The 25,890-nt window shown below is 35.6% G+C and overlaps 2 protein-coding genes across 4 annotated transcripts; both read right to left on the reverse strand.

Annotated features, from left to right (window-relative positions):
* Positions 1-2,709: 2,709 nt before the first annotated feature.
* Positions 2,710-13,943, reverse strand: LOC121998646 (probable disease resistance protein At1g61300). 2 transcript variants are annotated; one of them, XR_006116549.1, is made up of 5 exons: positions 11,075-13,943; positions 4,863-4,941; positions 4,490-4,614; positions 3,791-3,888; positions 2,710-3,002 (listed from the first exon to the last, which is right to left on the reverse strand). XR_006116549.1 is itself a non-coding variant. In XM_042553642.1 (4 exons), the coding sequence occupies exons 1-4, from the start codon at positions 13,907-13,909 to the stop codon at positions 3,877-3,879; spliced, it is 3,051 nt and encodes a 1,016-aa protein (XP_042409576.1). In that variant the 5' UTR covers positions 13,910-13,943; the 3' UTR covers positions 3,790-3,876. The 2 variants fall into 2 exon arrangements, 1 of the variants encoding a protein (XP_042409576.1); XM_042553642.1 differs by lacking the exon at positions 2,710-3,002 and having other exon boundaries at positions 3,790-3,888.
* Positions 13,944-20,655: 6,712 nt separating this feature from the next.
* Positions 20,656-25,270, reverse strand: LOC121998648 (probable disease resistance protein At1g61300). Of its 2 annotated transcripts, XR_006116550.1 has the most exons (4): positions 22,629-25,270; positions 22,470-22,548; positions 21,141-21,240; positions 20,656-20,888 (listed from the first exon to the last, which is right to left on the reverse strand). XR_006116550.1 is itself a non-coding variant. In XM_042553643.1 (3 exons), the coding sequence occupies exons 1-3, from the start codon at positions 25,173-25,175 to the stop codon at positions 20,758-20,760; spliced, it is 2,937 nt and encodes a 978-aa protein (XP_042409577.1). In that variant the 5' UTR covers positions 25,176-25,270; the 3' UTR covers positions 20,656-20,757. The 2 variants fall into 2 exon arrangements, 1 of the variants encoding a protein (XP_042409577.1); XM_042553643.1 differs by having other exon boundaries at positions 22,470-25,270.
* Positions 25,271-25,890: the final 620 nt, after the last annotated feature.

Genomic DNA, 25,890 nt, shown 5'->3' on the forward strand with positions numbered 1-25,890 from the left:
CCGCAGATCGAGTTGGAGGCGCCTTGAACCCTGTTGGAGGCGCCTTGGACTCTCGGGATAAGATTTCCAGGGCCTATATAAAGGCCCCTGGAGCTAGGAATTCAATAACAACTTTGACAATCAACTCTGTACTTAATTCCTAGCAATAGTTCTGAGCTGTTAGTGTGTAAAAGGCTTCTCCACCTTCAGTAAAGGAGATTCTTCTAGTGCGCTTTTTCATCGTCCTGGATTAACAACCTCCTTGGTTGTAACCAGGTTAATTGCTGAGTTTCTTTTTACTTTTGTTAATTTAATTGTTATTATTATACTATTATTTTTCTGAGTTGAAATCCGATGAGGGTATTTTTATTTTGTGTTTTCAGCAATTCACCCCCTCTTACCAACCTCTGCTGCACCAACACAAGCCTCTCAGTAATTTTGTTCAAGATCATCCAATAGAATATCTTTCATCATTTTAAATCTACAATCTTTTAAAATCTTTCTAATTTGAATCCTAATAATATTCGATTAGGATTTTTTTCTTAATATGTCAATCAATCCTGTATTTAATATGGTATGAATTAGAGAAGTTAAAATCGGTTGTTAATAATTTTTTTTTAAAAAAAAATATTTGAACCTTAACTTTTTTAAAACAATATGACATGTTATGTGATATTAATAGTTTAAATTTATTTTTCAAATTATTTGTTTTAAATAATAAATTAAAAATTAAAAATCGCACTTTAGATACAAAATCTTATAAAAAATATTAAATTAGTTTCTCAATACATAACTTATAGAATAGTAATGATAATACTTTTAGGGTGCGTTTTGTTCGGAGTTATTTTTGATAACCTTGATTATCCATCCAAGGTTATCAACAAAAACCTTATTTGGTTTAGGTATTCGATGATTCCCAAGTAATGTTCCATGCCCGACACGTCAGTAAAAGGGTCATGTAGCCTGGAATTGGAAAACCTCAGAAAACTAAGGTTTTTGTTGATTCCAGGGTTAACGAATTTTTTTTACCAAAAATATCCTCCGATAAGAAAAAACATGAAAAAAAGAGAAAAAATGGAAAAAAAATTAAAAAAATACAAAAAATAAAAAAATGTTTTAAAAAATTTATTTTTAAAAAAAATAATTTAAAAAAATAAAAATTTTAAAAATAAAAAATAAAAATTTTAAAAATGTTATAAAATTTTTAAAAATTTAAAAAATTTTAAAAAATTAAAAAAAATTTATAAACATTTAAAAATTTAAAATTATTTAAAAATTTTAAAAATTTTAAAAAAATTAAAAAAAAATTTAAAAATTTTAAAAATTAAAAAAAATAAAATAAATAAATAAAAATTAAAATTTAAAAAATGTAAAAAAAATATAAATATAAATAATATAAAAATATAAAAACATTAAAAAATAAAAAAACACATAAAAAAGTAAAAAAAATATACAAGGAAAAAGAAAAGTAAAAAAACATAAAAAAATAAATAATAATAATAATAATAATTTTATGTATAGTTGGTTTTGTAACTGAGGGTAATACGGTAAAATATTAAAGTAGGGTATTCATTAAAACCTTCAAACAAACAAATTTTTGTTGCATTACCTAAGTTGAACCAAACAATATTTGGTTATGTTTTATTCTCTATAACCTTGGTTATGTGATTACCTGGTAACCACATAATCAAGATTATACATGATGACTTGAACCAAACGTACTTTTAGTATTGGTTATTAAATCAAAATCAAATTGAATAAATTAAAAAAACTAATATCCAAATTATTTGAACCAAACTTCCGAATTCGATCAGTTGTGGTTTTTACTCACCCCTAAGCTCAGGTGTCGTGTCTGAACATTCTGCATCCAAAAATATTTGATTTGTGAAGATCAGAAAAAATAATTTGAGGCTCGACTACTTCCCAAATATTTTCCTATAAATAGTCAACGGCTTGGGGAACCATGTACCGAAACATTCAATGTCTTCTTCATCCTTGTTGCTCCGAGGTAATTCACCACTTGTCAAGTCATTTACAATCTCTAGTCGTTTGAGGCCTATCATTTCTTCACTTCGAAGTAGGCTTGAACGGTTCATATATATGAAGATAATTCACTACAAAAACGGGCATGTTGCGATCAAATCTACGATGAAAAATTTTTCATCGTGAATAAGCTGTTGCCAAATTCTATGACAAAATAAGGTATAATCATCACAAATTTTGTGACAAATTTTTTTCATTGCAAATTTGAGACGAAAAAGAATTCATCACGAAATTTCATGATATCAAAAGCGACGAAAAGAGATATTTGTCGTAAATTTGTGACGATCTAAGTTCGTTGTAGATTCGAAAAATTGTGACAAAAATGGTTATTCATCGTAAATATGCGACGAATCGAAAGTCATTGCAGATCTACGATGAGTCTAGATTCATTGCAAATCTGTGACAAATCCATTTTTAGTGTATATTTGCGACGAAAAAAGGTTTTCATCGCAGAGTTGCGATACACAATGTAACTTTACGATAAGTTTGCAATGAAAAATTTCATCGCAAAATATAAATTTTTTCCACAAAACTTAATCATTTGTACATTTTATCGTGTATACAAATCATACTCAAACTTATTTTTATATAAACACAACATCAACATTCCCAACACATCCTATACAATAATTAAACAATCCAACCAATCCTACACAACAATGCATTCCAACACATCCTACACAATAATTAAGCAATCCAACACATCGTATATACACAATTCATCTAAACAAGTCATTCATACAAGTCCAAATATCCAAAATGAAATCCTAAAAAACAAATCAAAACAAATATAATCATACAAGTCATATGCTTACAAACTCATCACATATGCTTACAAACTCATCATATCCATAAATATACAGATGTCATAGTTCAATAAGTTTCATATCAAACAATATAAAAAAAATATAAATATAAATCATCATCCTCTTCTGCCTCAGTAAACACTTGCTTTTCCTTCTTCCATTCTTCTTCTTTTCCTGTGTTAGAAACAAACAAATTGAAAGTTACATTCATGTCTAACTTATCAATTGTATCTATGTGTCAACAAATAAAATTTAATTCATCATTACAGCATATCACTTGTATCTATGTGTTTTGATATATAAACAAGTTAACCTTATGATTTTTGTAAGATGTAATCAAAGGTTTTGACCTTGGATGTCAAAAGATGTCATTCATCCTTAATTACATGAAACATATATATACATGAAACCTGTAATTAAACATAACAACAGATAAAAAATACACCAGTCATGTAATAATAAATACATGTATCAAATATTCCATGACAAATAATAAAAACATTAATACATATAGCTAATATTGCATGGATTAATAGTAGGCAAGTCATAAACATACAAAACATGTTGAACTGATATAAAATTGATTAAATCAATCGATTATTAAATTAACCAAACTTAATTTCTTGTCAGTCAACTGCTACTATAAATTCGTGATTTATTTTTTTTTAAACATCGACTCAAGTATATCAATGGATTACTTAAACATGACAGTCGACTATCAATTTAACTAATTTTTGAATTTTAAAATCGAAATCAAACAGGAAAAATCAAATTAACTAAGATTGTTTTAAAAAACAAATTAATTGAATTGAAATTTCGATCGGCATTTTACTCATATTAATACAACACATGCAATAGCATCCCAAAATGTTCAATTCATTAAGATTCGGAAATATCCTTCGAGGCTTGACTGATTTTGAATGTTTTTTTTCGAAACATTGATAACTTAGAGAATCATATACCTCAAATATTCAATGTCTTCTTCATATGACAAAAGATAATTCGTTCGTCCCAGCGCCTCCGATTCAAGGCTTACTCTGAGCAATGATTAATCCACCATCTGTCAAGACATTTAAAATGTCTAGTTATTTAAGACCCTATCATTTCTTTACTTCAAAATAGGCTCGAACAATTTAAAATATAAAAAATGATATGCAAAAGGAAAAAATCTTAAGGAAAAAACTCAAGAATAGACACATACAGTGATGAACTCACAAAAATAAAAATGATGAAATTTTTTTCTCTCTTCATATAATACTTTATGAATTAGAAAAGTTAAAATTGGTTGACGATAATTTTTTAAAAGAAAAATATTTGAACCTATTTTTTTAAAAAAAAAAAATATGATGTGTTATGTGATATTAATGGTTCTCTTTTAACAGATCAATTGAAAAAAAATATATTATTAATTTAATTATGCTTAAGAAAAATACCAAATGTTGTCAAATAATAGTTATAAATATTATTAAATTATTCTATAGATTCAACTAAATTTATATCGGATGTGGTAGTGAATTTGTTTCTATTTGCTACTAAATTTTATTATAGATTCAAAATATATTATAAATAATATTAAATCTCTTTAAAATATCAAATTATAAGTTAAATATCATCAAATTAATTTATTTTTAAATTTATACGCTAACATAAAATCAAAGTACCTCGGAAATACTGATGAGCTCCACCCAACCAAAATTTCTTCGCATTGTCTTAGAAAGTGCCACCAGGTCAACCTGGTCACCATTCATGATCAGAAGGTCATTCTCCAGCGTTACTGATACAACACCTACGACCACAACGGCATCAACTGATTATGAAATATAAACACGTTTAAACAGCTTCAAAAGATGAAGAATTAACTAAATAATAAATTAGTAATTTGACATCAACCATATTGAAATATAATTTTAGGGAGAAAGATACAAGGACAGAGGCAAATTAATATCCACATATTTCAGTTGTCGTTAAGTTAATTGTCATGTTTAGAATGGAAAAGTGGATATAGATCAGGAATGAAATGAAATGAATGATTACCATGAATTCTTACAGCAGTCTTGAGAGCTTTAGCTCTAGATTTAGCATCCTCCATGTTCAATTTCAACACAATTTTTTGCTGAAAAACGGAAAAATCAGCAAATTAAAATCAGAATCTAATTAATTTCAAGAAACTGAAAGCAAATTAAAATCACAATCTAATTAATTTCAAGAAACTGAGAACAAAAGGAGTGTGGTCTATCGCTATCAATCTATCTATATATCTTAACAAAGAAAGCGATTGTGTATGTTCAGAAATGAGGATAATAGATAGCAGTACTTGATGAACTTCTGTTAGCAACAAATGAATAATATATTAGTAAATGTGTGAAATATATTATGTTGGGAGCTAGTGTTGGTGCAATCTGAGCGTGGACAGAATACAGTGTAACACCTTTTTGACGAAATCAAGGTTAGAGTTGGACTCTATCTCTTTAAGATGAATTTGCCCGCACACGGTGCTCACGGAACACGACAATCGTCTCCCAAGATACAACGACTTTATCTTATGATAGCAATATTGCAAATCGCAAGACCTCCGAACCGAAAAATCTTCTCAAAGTCTCCAAATGCAAGTATGGAATGTAATGCTTGATTTGAATTGGCATGAATTGAGTGAGTAAAATAAGAATGAGAGGAGCCTTATTTATACTAAGTGAAAGGGTATAAAAAACTCTTGGTTCAATTATATCTCAACCATCCAATTTGAATTAGATGGTTTAGATTGCATCCCTTCCCCCAGGAGATACAATGTCTCTTCATTTGGATGTCAATCAATGGTTGAAATTGAGTCATCCAAAGGACACTTATTCCTTCTCAAATCGACAATCCAGATTTGTCAATCTTGATCCAATGATCTAGATTTAATTCTCATTCATATTATGTTTCCAACAATTCTCCGCATGAATCAAAATTAATACATGCATGTTATCATCTAAGGAGAGTTCAATCCAAAGATTATTACATCAAGAGAGGTAGCTTGTGGCTTTGAACCTTCCATAGTAAAGTATCATCGAATTTACTAGGCTGCTTAGTGAACATGCCTTAAACTACTCAATCGTTCGTATAAACCAAGACAATGATACATACACAATAATATTTCTCAATTCTTTATAGTTCTCACTATTTTGTCCGTTTTGGCCATGGACAACATCTTAGATTCATAAGTATTTCATTGAAGCGACCCGTCTTCATATATATATAGGTGACCTCCTATAAAGAGTATTGTATCATACTCTACTTTTTCAAATATAGTAATCATTAAAAGTTTATAACTTAACATCACTACATATCGTAGGTAACACTTTTCCATCCTAGGAATGAGAGGGAAACTAGTCAAAGTACTCACGCGAACTTTCATAATTTCGTTGTTCTATTGAACCAAGATCTTGGGATCTCTAATCAATAAGGTTGGGTTACCACTATGAATGCTCTTGTTTGTAAATTGTTAATCACATTCCTCTTGATGTGTAGTATATTTTATCTCTAGTCAAACTTTTTGTAAACGGATCTGCCAAGTTATCTTTTGATTTGACATAATTAACAGAGATAACTCAATTAGAGATCAACTACCTAATGGTATTGTGTCGTTGATGAATATGTTGTGACTTACCATTATTCAAGCTATTTTGTGTCCTTCCAATTGCCGATTGATTATCATAGTATATCATCACGTCAGACACTATTTTTTCCCAATATGGGATATCTTCTAAGAGGTTACGAAGTCATTCAGATTCTTCTACGGGTTTATCTAAGGCTATAAACTCGGATTCCATAGTTGATTGAGCTATGCAAGTTTGTTTCGTGGATTTACATGACTCTGCTCCACCACCAACGGTAAATACATATCCACTGGTGGATTTAGAGTCTTTTGTATCAGATATCTAATTTACATTGCAATAGCCTTTAAGTATCGCTGGATATCTCGTATAATACAATCCATACTCTAAGGTGTATTTTAAATATTTAAGAACCCTTAATAATATCTTTCAATGGTCATCATTTGGATTACTTGTAAATCTATTTAAGTTATTGATCATATAGGCAATATCTGGACGTACGAGTTAGTGATATATATCAAACTGTCAATTATTCTCAAATATTCCAATTGGAATATAGGTTCACCATGGATCTTAGCCAAATGCAAGCTTAAGTCTATTAGTGTTTTTATAGGGGAAAGATCATATGCATTAAATTTCCTTAGTACTATCTTAATATAATAAGACTATGAAAGGATAATTCCATCTAATGTCTTATCGATCTTAATCCCGAGTATAACGTTCGCTATACCCATATCTTTCATATCAAAGGTTTTGGTCAGCATCTTCTTAGTAGTTATGATTATATCATGATTACTACTCATTATGAGTATATAGTCTATATATAGACAGATAATGATAAAAGAGTCAGGTGTGCCTTTGATATATATGCATTTATCGCACTTGTTTATTTTAAATCCATTTGGCATCATTATTTTGTCAAATTTCTCATGTCACTACTTCGGTGTTTATTTTAGTTCATATAATGACTTCACGAGTCTACACATCTTATTTTCTTGTCTTGGAACCACAAATCCTTCAAGTTGTTCCATATATATTTCTTCTTTTAATTCACCATTTAGAAAAGTTGTTTTCACATCCATTTGATGTATCTCAAGGTTATGTATTGCCAGCAAAAGCAATGAGTACTTGAATGGATGTGATCCTAATTACTGGTGAATAGTTATCAAAGAAGTCAAGACATTCCTTTTGTTTGAATCTATTTGCCATTAGTCTTGCCTTGTATTTTTCAATAGTTCCATCAACCTTATATTTCATCTTTATGACCCATTTACATCCTAAGGTTTGATTCCAGGTGGAATATCCATCAATTCTCAAGTATGATTTTGCATGATAGAATTTATTTCACTATTGATGACTTTTTTTTCAAAAGAGAGCCTCATGGCTTGATAAGGATTCGCTTATTGTCCTTGGTTCATTTTCCAACATATAAGTCATGAAATCAGGAACAAATGAATTTATTATTTTGGTCCTTTTGTTGTGTCTTGGTTCTTCACTATTTCCAACATTATCTTTACTCACAGTTTCATAGTTCTTTGATTTGAACTTTCTTCTTTCCTATCTTTGCAAGGAAAGATATCTTCAAAAAATACAACATTCCTTGATTCAATTGTTGTTCCAACATGTATATCAAGAACTGCTAATTTGTGCATCAAAAATTGATATGCACTACTATTATTGGCATATTCTTATACTTCAAGATTGTCTTTGGTCCTATTTTGGTTTGCATTGGCTTAGGCATTTCCACCTTAGCCAAACACCCCTACACTTTCAGATATTTATAAGAAGACTTATGACTCTTCCATAACTCATAAGGAATTTTATCTTTCCTTTTGCGAGAGATTTTATTGAGAATATGGTTTATCGATAAAATTGCCCCCCCCCCCCCCCCCCCCCCCAATTTTGGGATAAGCCCTAACTTATCAGCATAGCATTCATTATTTTCTTAAGAGTTCAGTTCTTACGCTCGGCAATACCATTTGATTGAGGAGAGTAAGGAGCTATCGTTTGATGAATAATGTCGGAGTCTCTACAATACAAAATTATCAAATGAACTATCATATTCTCCTCCTCGATCACTTCAAATTCTTTTAATTTGTTGACCAATTTAATTCTCAACTTCATTCTTATAATTTTTTAAATGTTTCTAAGGCTTCATCTTTTCCTTTCAATAGATACACATAGCAGTATCAAGTGCAATAATCAATGAAAGTAATAAAGTATTATTTACCTCCTCTAGTTTGCACGAATTTCAAGTCACATATATCATTATAAATTAATTCTAGAAGGGTTGTGCTTCTTTTCACTGAATGGAAAAACAACTTTGTCATTTTAACTTCAACACATTTCACATTTATGTGTTGAATCAACATTAAATGTTGACAATAAATTTAAATTCATAAGTCGTCGCAAAGTGTTATAATTTACATGTTCAAGTCTAACATGTTATAAATTGGAACACTCGACCAAATAACCAGAATTTATAACTTTATTGTCATTGAATTTGCGGTGTACAACCATTACATTCATTTTGAATAAACTATTCTCCATGAGCCCTCTGTCTATGAATTGACCATTTTTTATCAATATATATTTATTTGACTCAAATACTAGTCAGAATCTAGCTTTGACTCAGGAATATTAAGCACATTAATTAATGTCACTTATTTGCTTGATGTCTCTTTAATACCACCTTGTCAAGACTAACAATATTGAAAGTTGCAAAATTACCTATGATTAGTTTTCTCCCATTAATAGGACTATAAATTGAAAACTAGGGCTTGTCAGAGCAAATATGTCGTGTAACACCAATATCGACCCACCACTTTCTAGGATTGTCCACCAAGTTAGCTGCAAATACAATGACAGTCAGGTCTAATTCTGACATATCTATTGGCAAGGTAATTTTGATGTGATCAAACAAGTTAGGTTAGGTCCTATTGTGTTTAACCCTGTGTCTAAGTGTGCAGGAACTTAGGAGCACATGATGTTGAGCAAAGACACAGCTAGCGAGAAGGACGGCACGGGAGAGAGCCGACGGGCTCGATGCGTCTGGGGGACGAGGTGTTGTGGAAGAGTACGTAGGCGGACGAGAAGGAGGCGCGCGGCGTTTCCGAAGGACGAGAAGCCATGAGCGGAAGCTTGCTCGAGAAAGCCGGAAGTTGGGTTCGAATGAACCCTATTTCGGATGGCCGAAATCACCCAAGCGAGCAAAGCCGAAATGGAAGACCCGGACCAAAGCAAGCGGAGTCAAAGATGGAGGCCCGGAGATAAAGTAAACAAAAGGTTGACTTTCACCTTCGGGGCACCCGGAACCAATCCGGGCGCCCGAAGCAGTCCGGGGCACTCGGAACCCAATTCTTAGCCAAATTTGTCGTGGCACGTACCATTGTATCAGGGATAAAATATTATCCCATTCTAGGCGTCTGAAACCCTTCCAGGCGCCCCGAGCATGGCTATATAAATAGCCCTGCTCCCAGAAGCTTTACAACAACGAAGAATAGTTTGAAACAACACTTGTACACTTCCTAGTTCTTGTTTAGCTTTGTTTTGTGAGTTTTGAATGCTGTAAGAGGTTTCTCCGCCTGAAAGAGAAATTAGTGTACTTTTTCATCTGCCTTGGATTAACAACCTCCTCGGATATAACCAAGTAAATCTGTGAGCCTTGTCTTTTTAGTTTATTAATCTTATGCAAGTGTTCTTTTATTTTAAGTTATAAGTTCGAGAAAAATTGTGTTTGTTCCCCCCTCCCCTAGTCAGCCGCCGAGGGTCTTAACAATAAGAATCTTTTGGTTAATTAGATTTCAACCATCCAACTTGAATTAGATGGTTTAGATTATATCCCTTCCCAAGAGATACAATGTCTCTTCATTTAGATATCAATTAATGATCGAAATTGAGTCAGAGCACTTATTCTTTCTGAAATTGACGTTCTAGATTTATTAATCTTATCTAATGATCTAGATTTAATTCTCATTCATATTACGTTTCCGACATATTATAGAGGTGTCGAGCAGCCAAATACTCTTCATGCACGCTGAGCTCTTCTCTGCATGCATGTCTTCCATTCCATGGTCTGTACTTTCACTTATTGGGTATTTTACTCACCATGAATTGGCTTAATTGGTTTCATTGAATCGGACGTCTGTACTTTCACTTATTGGGTATTTTACTCACCATGAATTGGCTTAATTGGTTTCATTGAATCGGACGTCTGATACTAAGAAAACCACTCATGACCTGAGAACGGTGTAATAAATAGAGGACTTGGCAGCGAAAATATTTCCTAACAATTTAATATTTTAGAACAAATACTCCAGTTGTTAATATATAAACAAAGAGAACTTAAATAGAAAAATGAATTGCTCTTTAAGATTACTTAAACCACCTTCATTATGTTAAATAAAGCCAACTATGTTTGCATGGATTCGAATAGGTATAGATTATGCCTCCTTTTTTTATTTAAAAATTTTCCTTACATGACTTTTTGTTCATAAATTAATATTCATGCTCTTTTGTAAATTAGTCATGCTATAACAAAGCTAAAGTACCTTGCATTTCATAGAGATGGTAACTTCAGAAAAGTATTGTTTCTTACCAAAGTTTATATGGAAAAAGAAAGATTAGCATGCTTTTGTTATTAAAATTACTTACCATATAAGTCGACTTGAAATAGGGTGTGAGAGAAATCTTATCATTGGCATCTTCCCACCGGATATTGTTCCACCAATCCGTTTGGCCAAATATATCTTTCAATTTATTTTGACAAATTTCAACGCCAAAAGGCAGCTTTCTGAGATTTGGGCATGAGTTTACACATATCTGCTCCAAGTAGGGGAAGGTTAGTGGCTGTTGTGAGATGCAGTTTAATTTAGGCAATTGAGCCAAAGACAGTAACCGTAGGCTACTGCTAGAGTTGACGGAATCCCCAACACAACTTATCAATTCTTCAATCTTATCACAATTTGATACTGTCAAGACACTGAGGTGTGGTAGCTGAAGAACCCAGGTGACATTTCTCAACATTTTGCATTCAGAAATTTTCAATTCGCGAAGATTAGGAAATACCGTTTGAGGTTTGACTGCTTTCCAAGTGATTTCCTGCAAATCATCGACAGCTTTGAGAACCATATACCTCAAACATTCAAGGCCTTCTTCACGATCCCTGTTGTTCCGAGCAACTATTAATTCATCACCTGTTTGGACATTTACAATCTCTAGTCGTTCAAGGCTCTTCCTTATGTTGTGGCTACTCATGATGCTTTCAAATAGTTGGCTTGGATAAGCTAAGTCACTGATGTTTTTTAGTTGGAGTTTCCATGTAGACAATTGTTGTAGAGAGACCAACTGATCCAGGGTTGTCACTGATTGCAAGGTAATTCCAATGCATCTTCGGCATCCTTTAAATTCCTCTAGCTCATCCAAGTCAGCATACTTACTTTCGTATAAATCCAACAATTTGAGTAAAGGTAAGTTGGATATTGTTCCCTTGGGTACTTTCGCAAGACGATTAGTCCTTACTAGAAGTAAGTACTTGAGTTTAGCAAGGCTACTCAACTCTGCTGGCAATGCTTCGACTGGGGTCATATTCAAGTTTAAATGTTGGAGCTCAGATAACATGTTTATTTCCCTTGGAAGCTCTGTGATTTTTGTGTTCGAGAGATCCAAGAACGTCAAAACAGGCAAAGCTTGGAGAAATGGCCCGGGAATTAAGCTCAACTTATAGTTCCCTTGGAGCATGAGCATGGAAAGCTTGGGAAAAGTAGGAGTATGCCTTGGCAAAGAACTTAAATCATTATGCATGAATGATGCACGCTCTACCACTTGCCATTTCTCATTCTCTAATTCCAACTGACTAAATCTAGCCTGTGCTTTAACAATCCACTTGTGTTGATTGAATCCACAGTCCGAAGAAATCCATAGAGTCATGTCTCGGATTATGTCATGCATCTTGATCCTTGTCGCGTATTTCTTATCAGCAAGCTCTAACAAGCATGCAGATGTAAGAGTCTCGATATGAGTGTGCCCTCGCTGAAATGTTTTATTGATCGAGTCAAGCTCAGCTATTAGTCCAAGACCTATCCAACACTGTATTAGTTCGACTTTATCAATTTCGAAATCTTCAGGCCACAAAGAGCAGCACAACAGCCGGGCTCTCATGTTATCATCTTCGAGGCTATCATAACTAAGTTTAAAGGCAGCAAACATAGGATCTGATTCTTTCATACCTGTGAGTTCTGGCATTTGTGATTGCCTAAGCTGTGTGAGAGCATCATTCCAAACCTCCCATGACCTCTTTGCGGACATGGCTCTGCCAACAGTGATGAGAGCAAGGGGCACACCAGCACACTCTTTAGCAATTTCGATTGCTAGTTGATTAATTCCTGGCTCTGAGTTGATTACATCTTCACGTGCATATTTCAGAAAGAGTTCCCATGCTTGATCAGATGACAAGCCTTCCACTTTTTTTATCACGTTAGCATTCATTCCAGTGCATATGTGCTCGTAGCGCGTCGTGAAAATTATCACCTTGCGCTTCCGCTCTTTGTCATGCTCAGCAGGTACTTCTTCCATCCCCAACTTATAAAGATCATAGGATTCCCAAATATCATCAAGAAACAACAAGCAATTCTTTTCCTTGAGGGAGTCAAAGAGCCTAGAAGCACGATCGTCTTCACTCTCATCATCTTCAAGCTTCAGTCCTACCTTCTTAGCTAGGTCCATCTGAAGCTTCTGCAATTTGCATCCTTTGGAAGCCACAATCCAGATGACATACTCAAACTTGAGCTTGGAGATCTCGTCGTGGTTGCAGATGAGCTTTAAAAGTGTCGTCTTTCCTATTCCCCCCATACCGTAGATTCCTATAACCCTGGCATTTGCATCCATAATCTGGTTTACAATCTGTATAACATTTGATTCCATCCCAACAACATTATTTGAAATGGGAAGTTTCACGGGCAGTTGCAGCGGCGGCGGCGAAGGAGAAGAAGATGGCGGCGGAGCCGCAACAACCCTAATATCATTCCCTCGGCTAATCAACTCCTGCATCTTCTTCATCTCGGTGACCCTCCGATTGATGAAGACGCAATTCCACGACCAGCCCCCGAGGCACCGCATCTCGTTGTAGTCCCGTTGGATGGCAGCCTCCTTAGATACAAACGCCTCAGCCAGGCGCTTCCACACCAGAGCTTCTTCCATGACGATTTGCCCGTTGCCGGCAGCCTCATTGATGGCCCGGTCGACGTCGCTCAGTTTGGCCCCCAATAGCTCCGCGTCTATGTGCAAGTCTTCGACGCCAGATCGAGGCCTGGCGAGGTGGATCGAAGCTACGTGGCATATTTTGTTGAGGAATTGACCGATGTCAAAGGAGATACTCATGGCGATCGAGGGGAAACAGCGAATGCTTGGATAGCAATCAGTGGAGAAGGAATTGGGAAGAGGGTGATTACTGAAACTTTTGCAATCGAGAAGCGAATTAGGAACGGGCATAGATCTTGTCTCGTACCAGAAGTCAACAGATAGCTGCCCCATCAATTATTGGAACCGCCACGCTGAGCTGAAGTGTGTGGTCATGTGTTATTTTTAAGTATTTGATTTTTGTTAAAATAATTTTAAATCTCTGATATTTTATATTTTTTAAAAAAAAAATAAAAAAGTATTCCTAATTAACAGAATTATTAAAAGATTTTTTTTTTAAAAAAAAAAGAAAACATCCGACCATATTTATTATATTTTAAAACTAAAATATCTATAAAAATAAATTAATTCGATTTAATAAATAAATATACATAAAATACTTTTATATTAATTTTTCAATTGAATTAAAATTATTTAGACTTGAAAAAAAAATCACTCTAACATCATTAAATTAAAGTAAAATTATTGTCTATTATAATTTTGCAGTAGTTATTATTATAATAATTTTATGATGATTTTATTAATGTTGAAATCATTTTTAATTATTAAATTTAACCAAATGAGTAAAAAAAATTATATGAAAGTCCTTTATGTATAAATTTTTGATAAGTTGAATTGTATTTTATTTATTTTAAAAAAATAACAAAACCTATTTTAACTTTTGCCTAACTCCCTTGATTGAACTGGTACAACTTCCCTTTTCTTACCATGCAGCTGACTGACTGCTCCAAACTACCGTGAGTTGCAACAAAAGAAGGAATGCTATCTTCAGCCATGACTATGACCCCAAACCTTAGCTCCACTGCCATGGCGATATGATCAGGATGACTTGCGATCAGATCAGAGCAGAGCCATGCATGTCTATTAGAATGACCATTGCAGTAAAGCCTCCAAAAAGATATGAAATTAGAGTCTATCAGTATAGGTGAGCTCATCTCTTCTTCTTGTTCTTAATTCTTGCTTAACCTTTTGGTGCCAAGGAAGCTCTACTGAAAGAGAAGAAAAGGGAGTGGAGATTGAAGAAGGTAGTGGAAGCCCTGTAAATAGTTTAAACAATTTGAAGTGTTGCTTTGGTCGCTTAATGAAGTAGGCAACTTTAAAGTGTCAACATCTTCAGCACATAATTCACACAAGAAACTTTTTGTTATCACATGAGTCCAGCTTTCAACACACAATCATGAACAAATTCACCCATCACATACAAACTCTCTCACGTCCCAAGAACCAATTAAGATCTTTGATCTTCGATGTTTGTGACTGCCACCAATCACCTTGGCCCCGAGAGCTCCATAGCTTCAACAGGCAAGTCATCTGTGAGATCAGAGAAGCCTTCCAATGTTCACTCAGACAGATGCCTTGAACATCAGACGCAGACCATCTGTGCATATTGACTTTCGCTCGCTCAGCAGTTAGTTAATTCCGTAAAGGTAGATCCACTACTTTAACCAATCTGAATGTCGATCCACGAATATAGAGAGAGATAAATATAGATATACGAAAATTAGATGCATAGTGAATAAATCTCAGATAGTCAATTACTCAAAATTGACCACTATTAACAGTTAGTTATCTCCAGATTATATTCACCATGATCTTATTTTTCATAATCGTGGGATTTAATTTGACTTTTGAATATTATAATTTTAAGCCTTTGTTTGTTAATGGTTATTGCTAGTACTATTCGTGAATATATTTTATATTATATTTTAAAGTTTCTATCTAACTCAAAATTCAGATTCTTATGGTTTCCGATTGATATATATTGTTAAAAAATAAAATAAAATCTCTTTTAATAAATCAAATGATTTATCTTTAGCCCTTATTATTTTGTCGTATAAATTTTTTAAAATTTTATCCTTTGAAAATAATATGTTCATAAATATTGTTTCATCAATAGTCCAAGAATACCAAATGTTATCACATAATAGTATAGATTATTATAAATACTATAAAATTTGTTTGATAAATATAATTAAAATTATATGATATGTGTTATTAAATTATATTGCATGTGATAGTAAATTATACTTATCTGCTACTAAATTTTAAATATATTATAAATTTATTAAAATTATGCATTTAAATACTATCGAATTAATTTATTTTAAAATTCATTCATGAATAGAAAATCGACCTTAGTCGTTGATGCTATTGCTAACCCTGACTAGATCCACCCGACTGCCCCGAACTATCTTTTTTCGAACTATAATAACTAGTGCAATTGGCCCACTTCGTCGATATGCTCACCCATCACGATCAAGTATCATTATTCAATGATACTTGATCATGTCCAAAATCTGAATCAGACAGATCGTCGGATGAAATGGATAGAACATTGATCGAATCACGACGTCTCGGAAGAAAGTATGCTGAGATGACTTCTACGTTGACCAAGTCGTTAGAAGTCCTCTGATCAACACTACCTAGCGACTGATTGCTCCAGTCTCTGGTACCCGAGGCTCGAAGCAAATCCAACGAATATACAAGTAACAGACTAATACTTGAATAATCAAATGAATGGAGAGTGAGTATGATAACGTATCTTGCCCAGGAGGGTGCCCTTGGATGGGACGCTGCTCAAGTTGTCGTGACCTAGAAGAGTATACGCATGAGTCGAATGTAGAGCTGGGTATGGCGGCGCGGAGCTGAATGCGACCTGGATCCAGAAGATGACCCACAAACCAGGACCTAACAGAAACACGTAGACTAGGATATGACATAGGCACACAGGCTGGAATATAATATCAGCACGCAGGTTGGGCTGTGACAATGACACGAAAGTCGGGATAACAATAGATCGAGTGTTGAACGGTAACAATGGCACGAAGGCTGAGACACAACAACACACAAAGCTGGAATAGGGACGGGATCGGCGTGTGGACTGCAACCACGTGGATTACCGACAGGTGGCATGAAGATGAGGACTGTAGAATGCGATAACAACGCCCTCGACGCTAGAACGAGTCGAGGGTAGAAGGTTGCAGCCGCCAAAGAGCGGTTGTCGGCGTGCCGATGAACTCAGAGATCGGAGTGTGTGCTGCCAGCGCACAAAGTAGGAAGGTGGTGGCGTCCTTCGGCGTCCAAAGGTATGTCCGGTAGTGGAAGCGGTGGTTGTAGTCGAGTTGCGGGAGAGAGAGAGAGAGGAGAAAACATGTGGCGGCATTCTCGCGTGGACTTGTGCAGCAGCGGTGGCAAGAGGAGTCGAAGGTGGCGTCGGCGGGAGTGGCTGCGGTGCATGGCGGATGGCGGCAAGCAAGGCTACGACGCGTAGAGAGGGAGAAGGGGAAGGAGGCGGCTGTTAGCATCGACGGCATCTGGGAGCAACACGTGTGGAGAGGAGGCGACAGCGAGGTGCAACGTCGAGAGGGAAAAGTGGCTTGCATGAGGGACAAGGGCGGATCCAGTGGGGGGCGCCATCGGCGGTCGCCCCCGCTTACCGGCGGTGGAACCCCTAGTGTTATGGGGTTCCACCGGTGGAGATGGAGGATACCGCCCCTTGTTTATCGTGATTGAATTCCATACTTGAATTCCTGGATTCGCCACTAGTGAGGGAGAGAGGTGGCGGCGGCCTCTCCAAACAACAAGGGGGAATGAAGCGTCGGAGGTTTGCTGGCATGAGAGGGTCAAGTCCGTGTGCGCCTATGAAAGGGGAGGTAGCAAGGCGGCGCTGACCTCCTTCCCTCTATTGATTGCGGCGGAAGAAAAAAACCACGAAGAAGACCCCCTCTCAACAATGCCCCCTTCCTCTTAAAAACCCTACACAGTGATTTAACCAAATTGCCCCTCCCCTTTCCCCTAATTCCCTCTAAGCCCTCTAGATATATCCACATCACAAACCTCCCCTTCAAGTCTAGTCGAAGAAGGCACAACCTGACTGACTAGACCCAGTCAAACGAAAAGCAAAATTCCTCCTGAATACAGAGTTCGATCGCTAGGCTTATCGTATAACATCAAACGAGTAGCTATGGAGGTGCCGAGTAAGTGACTGAAGTAATATCGAGTGAGCGACGAAAAATGGTACCGAGCGTATGCCGAGCAAGCGATCAATTGAATGTCGTTCGGGAGACCAAGTGATATTAAGAAGACGATCAGACGGGGCTGAGCAGGCGACTGAGCAAATGCAAATTGGGTGATTGTTGAGCAGACGGACTAGAAAATGTCAATTACAACAGTAAATCATGACAGGGCGATTATACGAGTGCTAAGCAAGATGTAAAACGAGTGCCGACCAAATAGCAAAAAATAATGTCGAGCGAGTGGAAAGACAAAGGGCAAGCGGCGTCGAGCGCGCGACCGAGAAAATATTGACCGAGCTATAGGGAGAATGTCAACCGAGTCGAAAGACGATGGGCGAGCGGTGTCGAACGCGCGATCGAAAAAATACCGACCGAGCGACAGTAAATCGCGACCGGGGCGACTGGGCAATAGAGAGAATGATGGACGAGCAAAGCTGTGAGCGCAATCGAGAAAAATATTGACCGAGCGACAATAAATCGCGACCAGGCAATAGAGAGAATGATGGACGAGCAAAGTTGTGAGCGTGACTGAGAAAAATGCCGACCAAGTGACAATAAATCGTAACCTGGCAATAGAGAGAATGATGGACGAGCAAAGCATGAGCGTAACCAAGGAAAAATGTCGATCGAGCGACAGTAAATTGCGACCGGGTAATAAAGAGAATGATGAACGAGCAAAGTCGTGAGCGCAAACGAGAAAAATGCCGACCGGTACCAAGCGAACAACCGAGCAGATGGCTAGGCGATACTGATCGATCGACTAAGAGAAGGCCGACCGGGTGATCAAAAGAATGCTGAGTGGGCACGAAGCCTGTGCGCTAGATAAACACGAAGTTTGAGACCAAATGAGAATGAGAGCAGAGCCCGTGGATCAAGCGCGAATGGGAGCAAAGGCTCTGTGAGCCGAGTCGGGCGCGGATCCCGAGAGATTGAAAGCGACCAAGAGCAAAGCCTGTGGATTGGGTGTGAATGCGAGCAGAGCCTGTGGATGGAGTGCAAACGGGAGTAGAACAATCAGGTGGTTATGCGAATGTCAAGCGAGGAAAGCGGGTATTGACCGAGCAGCAAATGCAGGGCAAAGCGATGAGTGAGATGCGAGGGACGAGTTCCGAGCAAAACGGCAAGTGGGGCAAGAGTGGTGAGTGCTGAGCAGAGCGGTGATTAAGACGCTAATGGTGAGTGTTGGGCAGAGCGGCAAGTGAGTCGCGAACGATGACTGCCGGGCAGAGCGACGAGTGGATCGAGCCGTGAGTGCTTGGCAGAGCGATGCGTGGATGGTGAGTGCCGACTGAGCAACAGAGGTGAACAAAATGGGAATGGCGAGTGTCGGACAGAGCGACGAGTGAAGCAAGTATAATGAGTGTCAGGCAGAGCAGCGAGTGAAGCAAGTGTGATGAGTGCTGGGCAGAGCGGCGAGTAAAGAAAGTTTGATGAGTGTTGTGCAAAGCGGCAAGTAAGATGTGAGGGATAAGAGTCGGGAAAAGCGGCAAGTGAGGCAAGAGTAGTGAGAGCCGGGCAGAGTGACGAGTAAGACAAGTCCCTGATCACAATCGCCTTCATTCTCATCATCTTCAATATGCAGTCCTACCTTCTTAGCCAGGTTCATCTAAATCTTTTGTAATTTGCATCCTTTGTGGGCCACAATCTTTTTTTTGTTGCTGTTTTTGTTTTAAAATCATTACTACTGCTATCTTTTAATCCTACAGGCCTACTTCTTGCTTATTATCTTATTTTTCTCCCTCTGTTTTAGTGAACCCTCGAGTGTAGGTCATGCAATGTTTTATTCATTGTTAAAGTCTTTGCTACTATTCATTTGCAACTTGCATCTTTGTAGGCCACAATCTTTTTTGTTTGTGTTTTTGTTTACAATCCTACAAAAACTACCTCTTGCTTATTAGATCATTTGTAGGCTACAATATGATGGATCCCATCATTTATATGTCTATCCTTAAAAGTTTTTCTTAAAATTTTTCATTAAGAATATTATTTCTCCAATGTTTTATTCATTGTTGCAAGTCTTTACTGTTATTCATTTGCTATTGTATTTTCCCCAATATATGAATGTTCTATTGAGGATCGTTTAATTGTTTGATATGAAATTTCATCTATTGGTAACTCTAATGCCCCTCATATCCTTGCTCAAGTTTGCTAGAATTCATGCCAGCCCAATAACATTGTTTTTGTTCTGCTCTCGAGGACATGCTGACATTCTTTTACATATATGCTACGATATAATACGTTTGATTTTTTTATTTTTTATTTTTTCCGGAGTGATTCTTAATTCGTTGGGTGAAATGAAAGGTACGTAGACATAAGGAATATCTTTTGGCTTTTGAATATTTATAATATTCAGTATTTGTTTGTTAATGGTTATTGCTAGTAAGCACTATTCATGAATATATTTATGTTTTTATTTTAAAGTTTCTATCTGACTCAAAATTCAGATGCTTGTGGTTTCCAATTGATGTATTGTTAAAAATAATTTTTTTTAATAAATCAAATGATTTATCTTTAACCCTCCCTTATTTCGTCATATAAATTTTTAAAAATTTTCTCCTATGAAAATAATATTGTCAATTAATTTTATAATAATGTTTCATCAATTTAATTGCAGAGAAAAAAAAATGGCAAGTGCTATTATATAATTGTCTCAATTATTATAAAATTATATTATAAATATTATTAATTTTTTAAAATATAACTAAAATGATATTGTACGTATTAGTAAATTATATTGTATATGATTGTAAATTATATCATAAGAACTACTATCTGCTACTAAATTTTAAAATATATTATAAATATTATTAAATTTATATCTTAAAAATTATCAAATTATTAGTTACATGCCATTCAAATAATTTATTTTAAAACTTGTATACATCAACAAAATATCACAGTACCTCAGTTCTCAATATCACCGTTGAGGAGTTCTGCCTGAAATAGATTTTGCAATCGGGCAACTATTTCCACCGGGTCGAGCTGCTCACCTCTCACGATCAAACACTCATCATCCAGCTCTGCTGACATAACACCTGCAATTGATTATGGAATATAAACATCTAATTAATTAGTACTTTTAAAAAAGCTACAAAAGATGTAGAATTAACTAAATAATTAATTAGTAATTTGATATCAACCATATATACTGAAATATAATTTTAGGGAGAAAGATACAAGGAAAAAGACAAATTAATATCCACATATTTCAGTAGTTGATCGTTAGAGTAATTGTCCTGTTTAGAATGGAAAAATGGATATAGACCAGCAATGAAATGAATGATTACCAGGAATTGCTAGAGCAATCTTGATAGCCACAGCTCTAGCATTAGTATCTCCCATATCAAAACTCGCACTCCTTATATCCAATCTCAACATAATTATTTGCTGAAAAATGGAAATATTAGCAAATTAAAATTACTATCTAATTAATTTCAAGAAACTCAGAACTACAGATATATCAAGTGTGGTCTATTTCTATCAATGTATCTATATATCTCTTAATAAAAAAAAAAGAGATTGTGAATGTTCAGAAATGAGGATATATGAGTAATATACTAGTAAAGATGTGAAATATATTATAGAGGTGTCGAGCATCCAAATACTCTTTATGCACGTTTCTCTGCATGCATGTCTTCCATTACCATGGTCAGTTTCACTTGGTGGGTATATATTTTACCCACATACTCACCAGTGATTTAGCTTAAGTAGTTCCATTGAATCGGATTCTAAGAAAACTACTTATGAGCACAGCAAAATAAATAGAGGACATGGCAGCCAAAAGGTTCCCTTACAATTTAATATTTTGGAACAAAGAGAACTTAAAGAGGAAAAGGAACTGTCTTTAAGATTACTTAAATCACTTTCTTTATCAGAAAGTAAAATAAAATCAAGAATGTTTGCATGGATTTGAATAGGGATAGGTTATGTCTCCTATTTTATTTTAAATATTTTCTTACATGACTTTTTGTTCACAAATTAATAATGATGCTATAACAAAGCTTAAGTACCTTCAAGACATCCGCAATACATATATTAATAGGGTATTATTAATGTTAAATACTATTGTAAAGAGGTGTTATTCACTTGAACACGTTCAATACTCTGAACACGTTCGAGCAATGTGGGGTGGGCCAGCCCCTGGCTAGCCCACCCCGTGTTTTTTTTTTTTTTTATTTATTAAAAAATTATAAATTTTAAAATTTAAAATTAAATAACCATTTATTTATTTAATAAATATATTTAAAAATTTTAATATTATTTTTAAAAATAGTAAAATTATTTTTTAAAAAGTAATAATAATAATTTAAATATTTTAAAATATATTTAAAATATATTTATTTAATATGATATAATTTTAAAATAATTGAGTGTACTGTGGAATCCATAAATAATAAGTGTTAATGCTAAAAGGAATGTGAGTGAAAAAAAATATGGTGTTATAATGAGTATGTGACAGTATTTTTTTTTGATGAATAAGCGGGTATTAGTGATGGATTGTAGATGTTCTCAGAGATTTCATACATAGAGATGGTAACTTTCTAATAATGTTGTTTCTTACTTAAAAGTATATATGGAAAAAAGATTTGCATGCGTTTGTTCATAAGATTACTTACCATACTAGACTTGAAATAGGAGGTGAGAGAATTCTTGTCTTTGGCATTCTCCCACTTGATATTTTCCCACCATTTCTTTCTGCCAAATATACCTTTTAATTTATTTTGACAAATTTCAGCTCCAAACGGCAGCTTTTTGAGTTTTGGGCATTCGCTTACATATATCCGCTCCAAGTAGGGAAAGGTTAGTTGCCGTCGTGAGATGCGATTCAATTTAGGCAATTGAGCCAAAGACAGTAAGTGTAGGTCAATGCTAGAGTTGACATTACTCCCAACGTAACTTATCAATTCTTCCATCTCATCACAATATGATACTTTCAAAACACTAAGGTTTGGTAGTTGAAGAGCCCAGGTGATATTTCTCAACATTTTACATTTAGCGATGATCAATTCGTGAAGATTAGGAAATATTATTTGAGGCTCGACTGCTTTCCAAGTGATTTTTTGCAAATCATCGACAGCTATGAGCACCATATACCGCAAACATTCAAAGCCTTCTTCACTATCCTTGTTGCTCTGAGCAACTATTAATTCACCACCTGTTAGGATATTTACAATATCTAGTCGTTCGAGGCTCTGCCTTGTGTTGTGGTTACTCGTGATGCTCTTAAATAGTTGTCTAGGATAAGCCAAATCTTTCATGTTTTCTAGTTGGAGTTTCCATGTATATAATTGTCGTAGAGAACCCAACTGTTCAAGGGCCATCATTGTGCGGATGGTAATTCCAATGTATCTCCGGTATCCTTTAAATCCCTTTAGCTCAGCCAAGTTATCATATTTGCTTTCATATAAATCCAACAATTTGAGTAAAGGTAAGTTGGATATTGTTCCTTTGGGTACTTGGGTCAGCCTCATAGTTCCTTTCAAAAACAAGTACTTGAGTTTGGAAAGGTTACTCAAATTTGTTGGTAGTGCTTCTATTGGGGTGAAATTCAAGTTTAAATGTTGGAGCTCAAATAACAAGTTGATTTCCCCTGGAAGCATTGTGATATTTGTGCCCGAGAGATCCAAGAATGTTAAAACAGGCAAAGCCTGGAAAAATGACCCGGGAATTAAGTATAGCTTAAGGTTCTGTTGGAGCATGAGCATAGAAAGTTTGGGAAAAGTAGGAGTCTCACTTGGCAAAGAACGTATATGATTATGCATGAATGATGCTTGCTCCACCACTTGCAATTGCTCATTCTCTAGTTCTAAATCATACAATCTAGCACCTGCCTTAACAATCCATCTGTGTTGATTGGATCCACAATATGAGGCCATCCAAAGAGCCATGTCTCGGATCACATCATGCATCTTGATATTTATCGCATGTTCCTTATGAACAAGCTCTAATAAGCATGCAAATGTAAGAGTCTCGATATGGGAGTGCCCTCGATCGAAAATTTTATTGATCGAGTCAAACTCATCAATTAAGCCAAGGCCTATCCAACATTGTATTAGTTCAACTTTGTCAATTTCAAAATCTTCAGGCCACAAAGAGCAACACAACAGTCGGACTCTCATGTTGTCATCTTCCAAACTATCATAACTAAGCTTAAAGGCAGCGAACATAGGATCTCGTTTCTTCATACCTGTGACATCTGGCATTTGTGATTGCTTCAGCTGCGTGAGAGCATCATTCCAAGCTTCCCATGACCTCTTTGCGGACATGGCTCTTCCGACTGTGATGAGAGCAAGAGGCACACCAGCACACTCTTTAGCAATTTCTTTTGCTAGTCGATTAATTCTTGACTCGGAGTTGATAACATTTTCACCTGCATTTTTAAGAAAAAGTTTCCATGCTTTATCAGATGCCAAGCCTGTAACTTTTTTCTTCACATTAGCCTTCATTCCAGTACATACTTGCTCACTGCGCGTCGTGAAAACCACCACCTTGCGCTTTTGCTCCTTGCCCTGCTCAACATGTGTTTTTTCCATCCCCAACATATAAAGATCATAGGTTTCCCAAATGTCATCAAGAAACAATAGACAATTCTTTTCCTTGAGGGAGTTGAAGAGCTTACAAGCACAACCTTCTTCACTCTCATCATCTTTAAGATTCAATCCTATATTCTTAGCCAGATCCATCTGAAGCTTTTGCAGTTTGCATCCTTGGGAAGCCACAATCCAGATGACATGATCAAACTTGAGCTTGGAGATCTCTCTATGATGGTTGTTGATGAGCTTCAAAAGTGTCGTCTTTCCGATCCCTCCCATGCCGTAGATGCCTATAACACTGACATTTTCATCCCTAATCTGGTTTACAATCTGGATCACATCCGATTGCATCCCAACGATATCATTTGAAATAGGAAGCTCCACGGCAGACGGCGGGGGCAGCATCGCGGCAACCCTAGAAACATCCACTCGGCTAATCAACTCCTTCACCTCCTCCAGCTTCTTGGTGGCCCTCCGATTGATGGAGACGCAATTCCACGACCAGCCTCCGAGGCACCGCATCGCCCCGTAGTCCCGTTGGATGGCGGCGACGACCTCCGTAGATAAAAATGTCTCAGACCGGCGCTTCCACAGTTGAGCTTCTTCAGTGGCGGTTTGCCCGTTGCGCTCAGCCTCATCGATGGCCCGGTTGAGGTCTTCCAGTTTGGCCCTCAAAAGCTCCGCATCTCTGCCCAAGTCTTCGACGCGAGATCGAGGCCTGGCGAGGTAGATCGAAGCTGCATCCCATATCTTGTTGAGGAATTGACCGAAATTGATGGAGGGATTCATGGCGATCGAGGCGAAACAACGAATGCTCGGAAGGAGATTTCTGAAGCTTCAGTAATCGAGAAGCGATTTAGGAATGGAGATCAGGCAGTGGATTTGAAGTCAACTGCCAACTGCCAAGTCCTGCAGCAATTATTGGAGCCGACATGCTGAGCTGTAGTATGTGGTTTGTGTTATTTGATTTGTTTACAATAATTTTTAAAATTCTGATATTTAATATTTTTAAAAATTTATAAAGTATTTCTAATTGACACAAGTATTAATTAAAAGAACATTTAAAAAAAAAAAGAAAACACCCGACCATATTTTTTATATTCTTTTACCTAAAATACTATAAAAATAAATTAATTTGATTTAATAAATAAATATATATATATATACAATATCTTTATATTATTTTTTTAAATTTAATTAAAATTATTTAAACGTGAAAAAAAAATCACTCTATCATTATTAAAATTATAGTAAAATTATTGTCTATTATAATCTTGTAGTAGATATGATTATAATAATTTTACGATGATTTTATTAATGTTGAAATAATTTTAATATTTAAATTTAACTAAATTAGTAAAAAAAATATATATCTATATGAGAGTCTATAAATTTTTGATAAGTTGAATTGTATAACTCCCTCGTCTTAAAGTGTAGCTGGCTGCTCCCAACTACCGAGAGTTGCAGCCATGACTATGACCCCAAACCTAATTGGCTCCACTGC

Source organism: Zingiber officinale, chromosome 6A (genome assembly GCF_018446385.1).
Source record: "Zingiber officinale cultivar Zhangliang chromosome 6A, Zo_v1.1, whole genome shotgun sequence".
Taxonomy (NCBI): domain Eukaryota; kingdom Viridiplantae; phylum Streptophyta; class Magnoliopsida; order Zingiberales; family Zingiberaceae; genus Zingiber; species Zingiber officinale.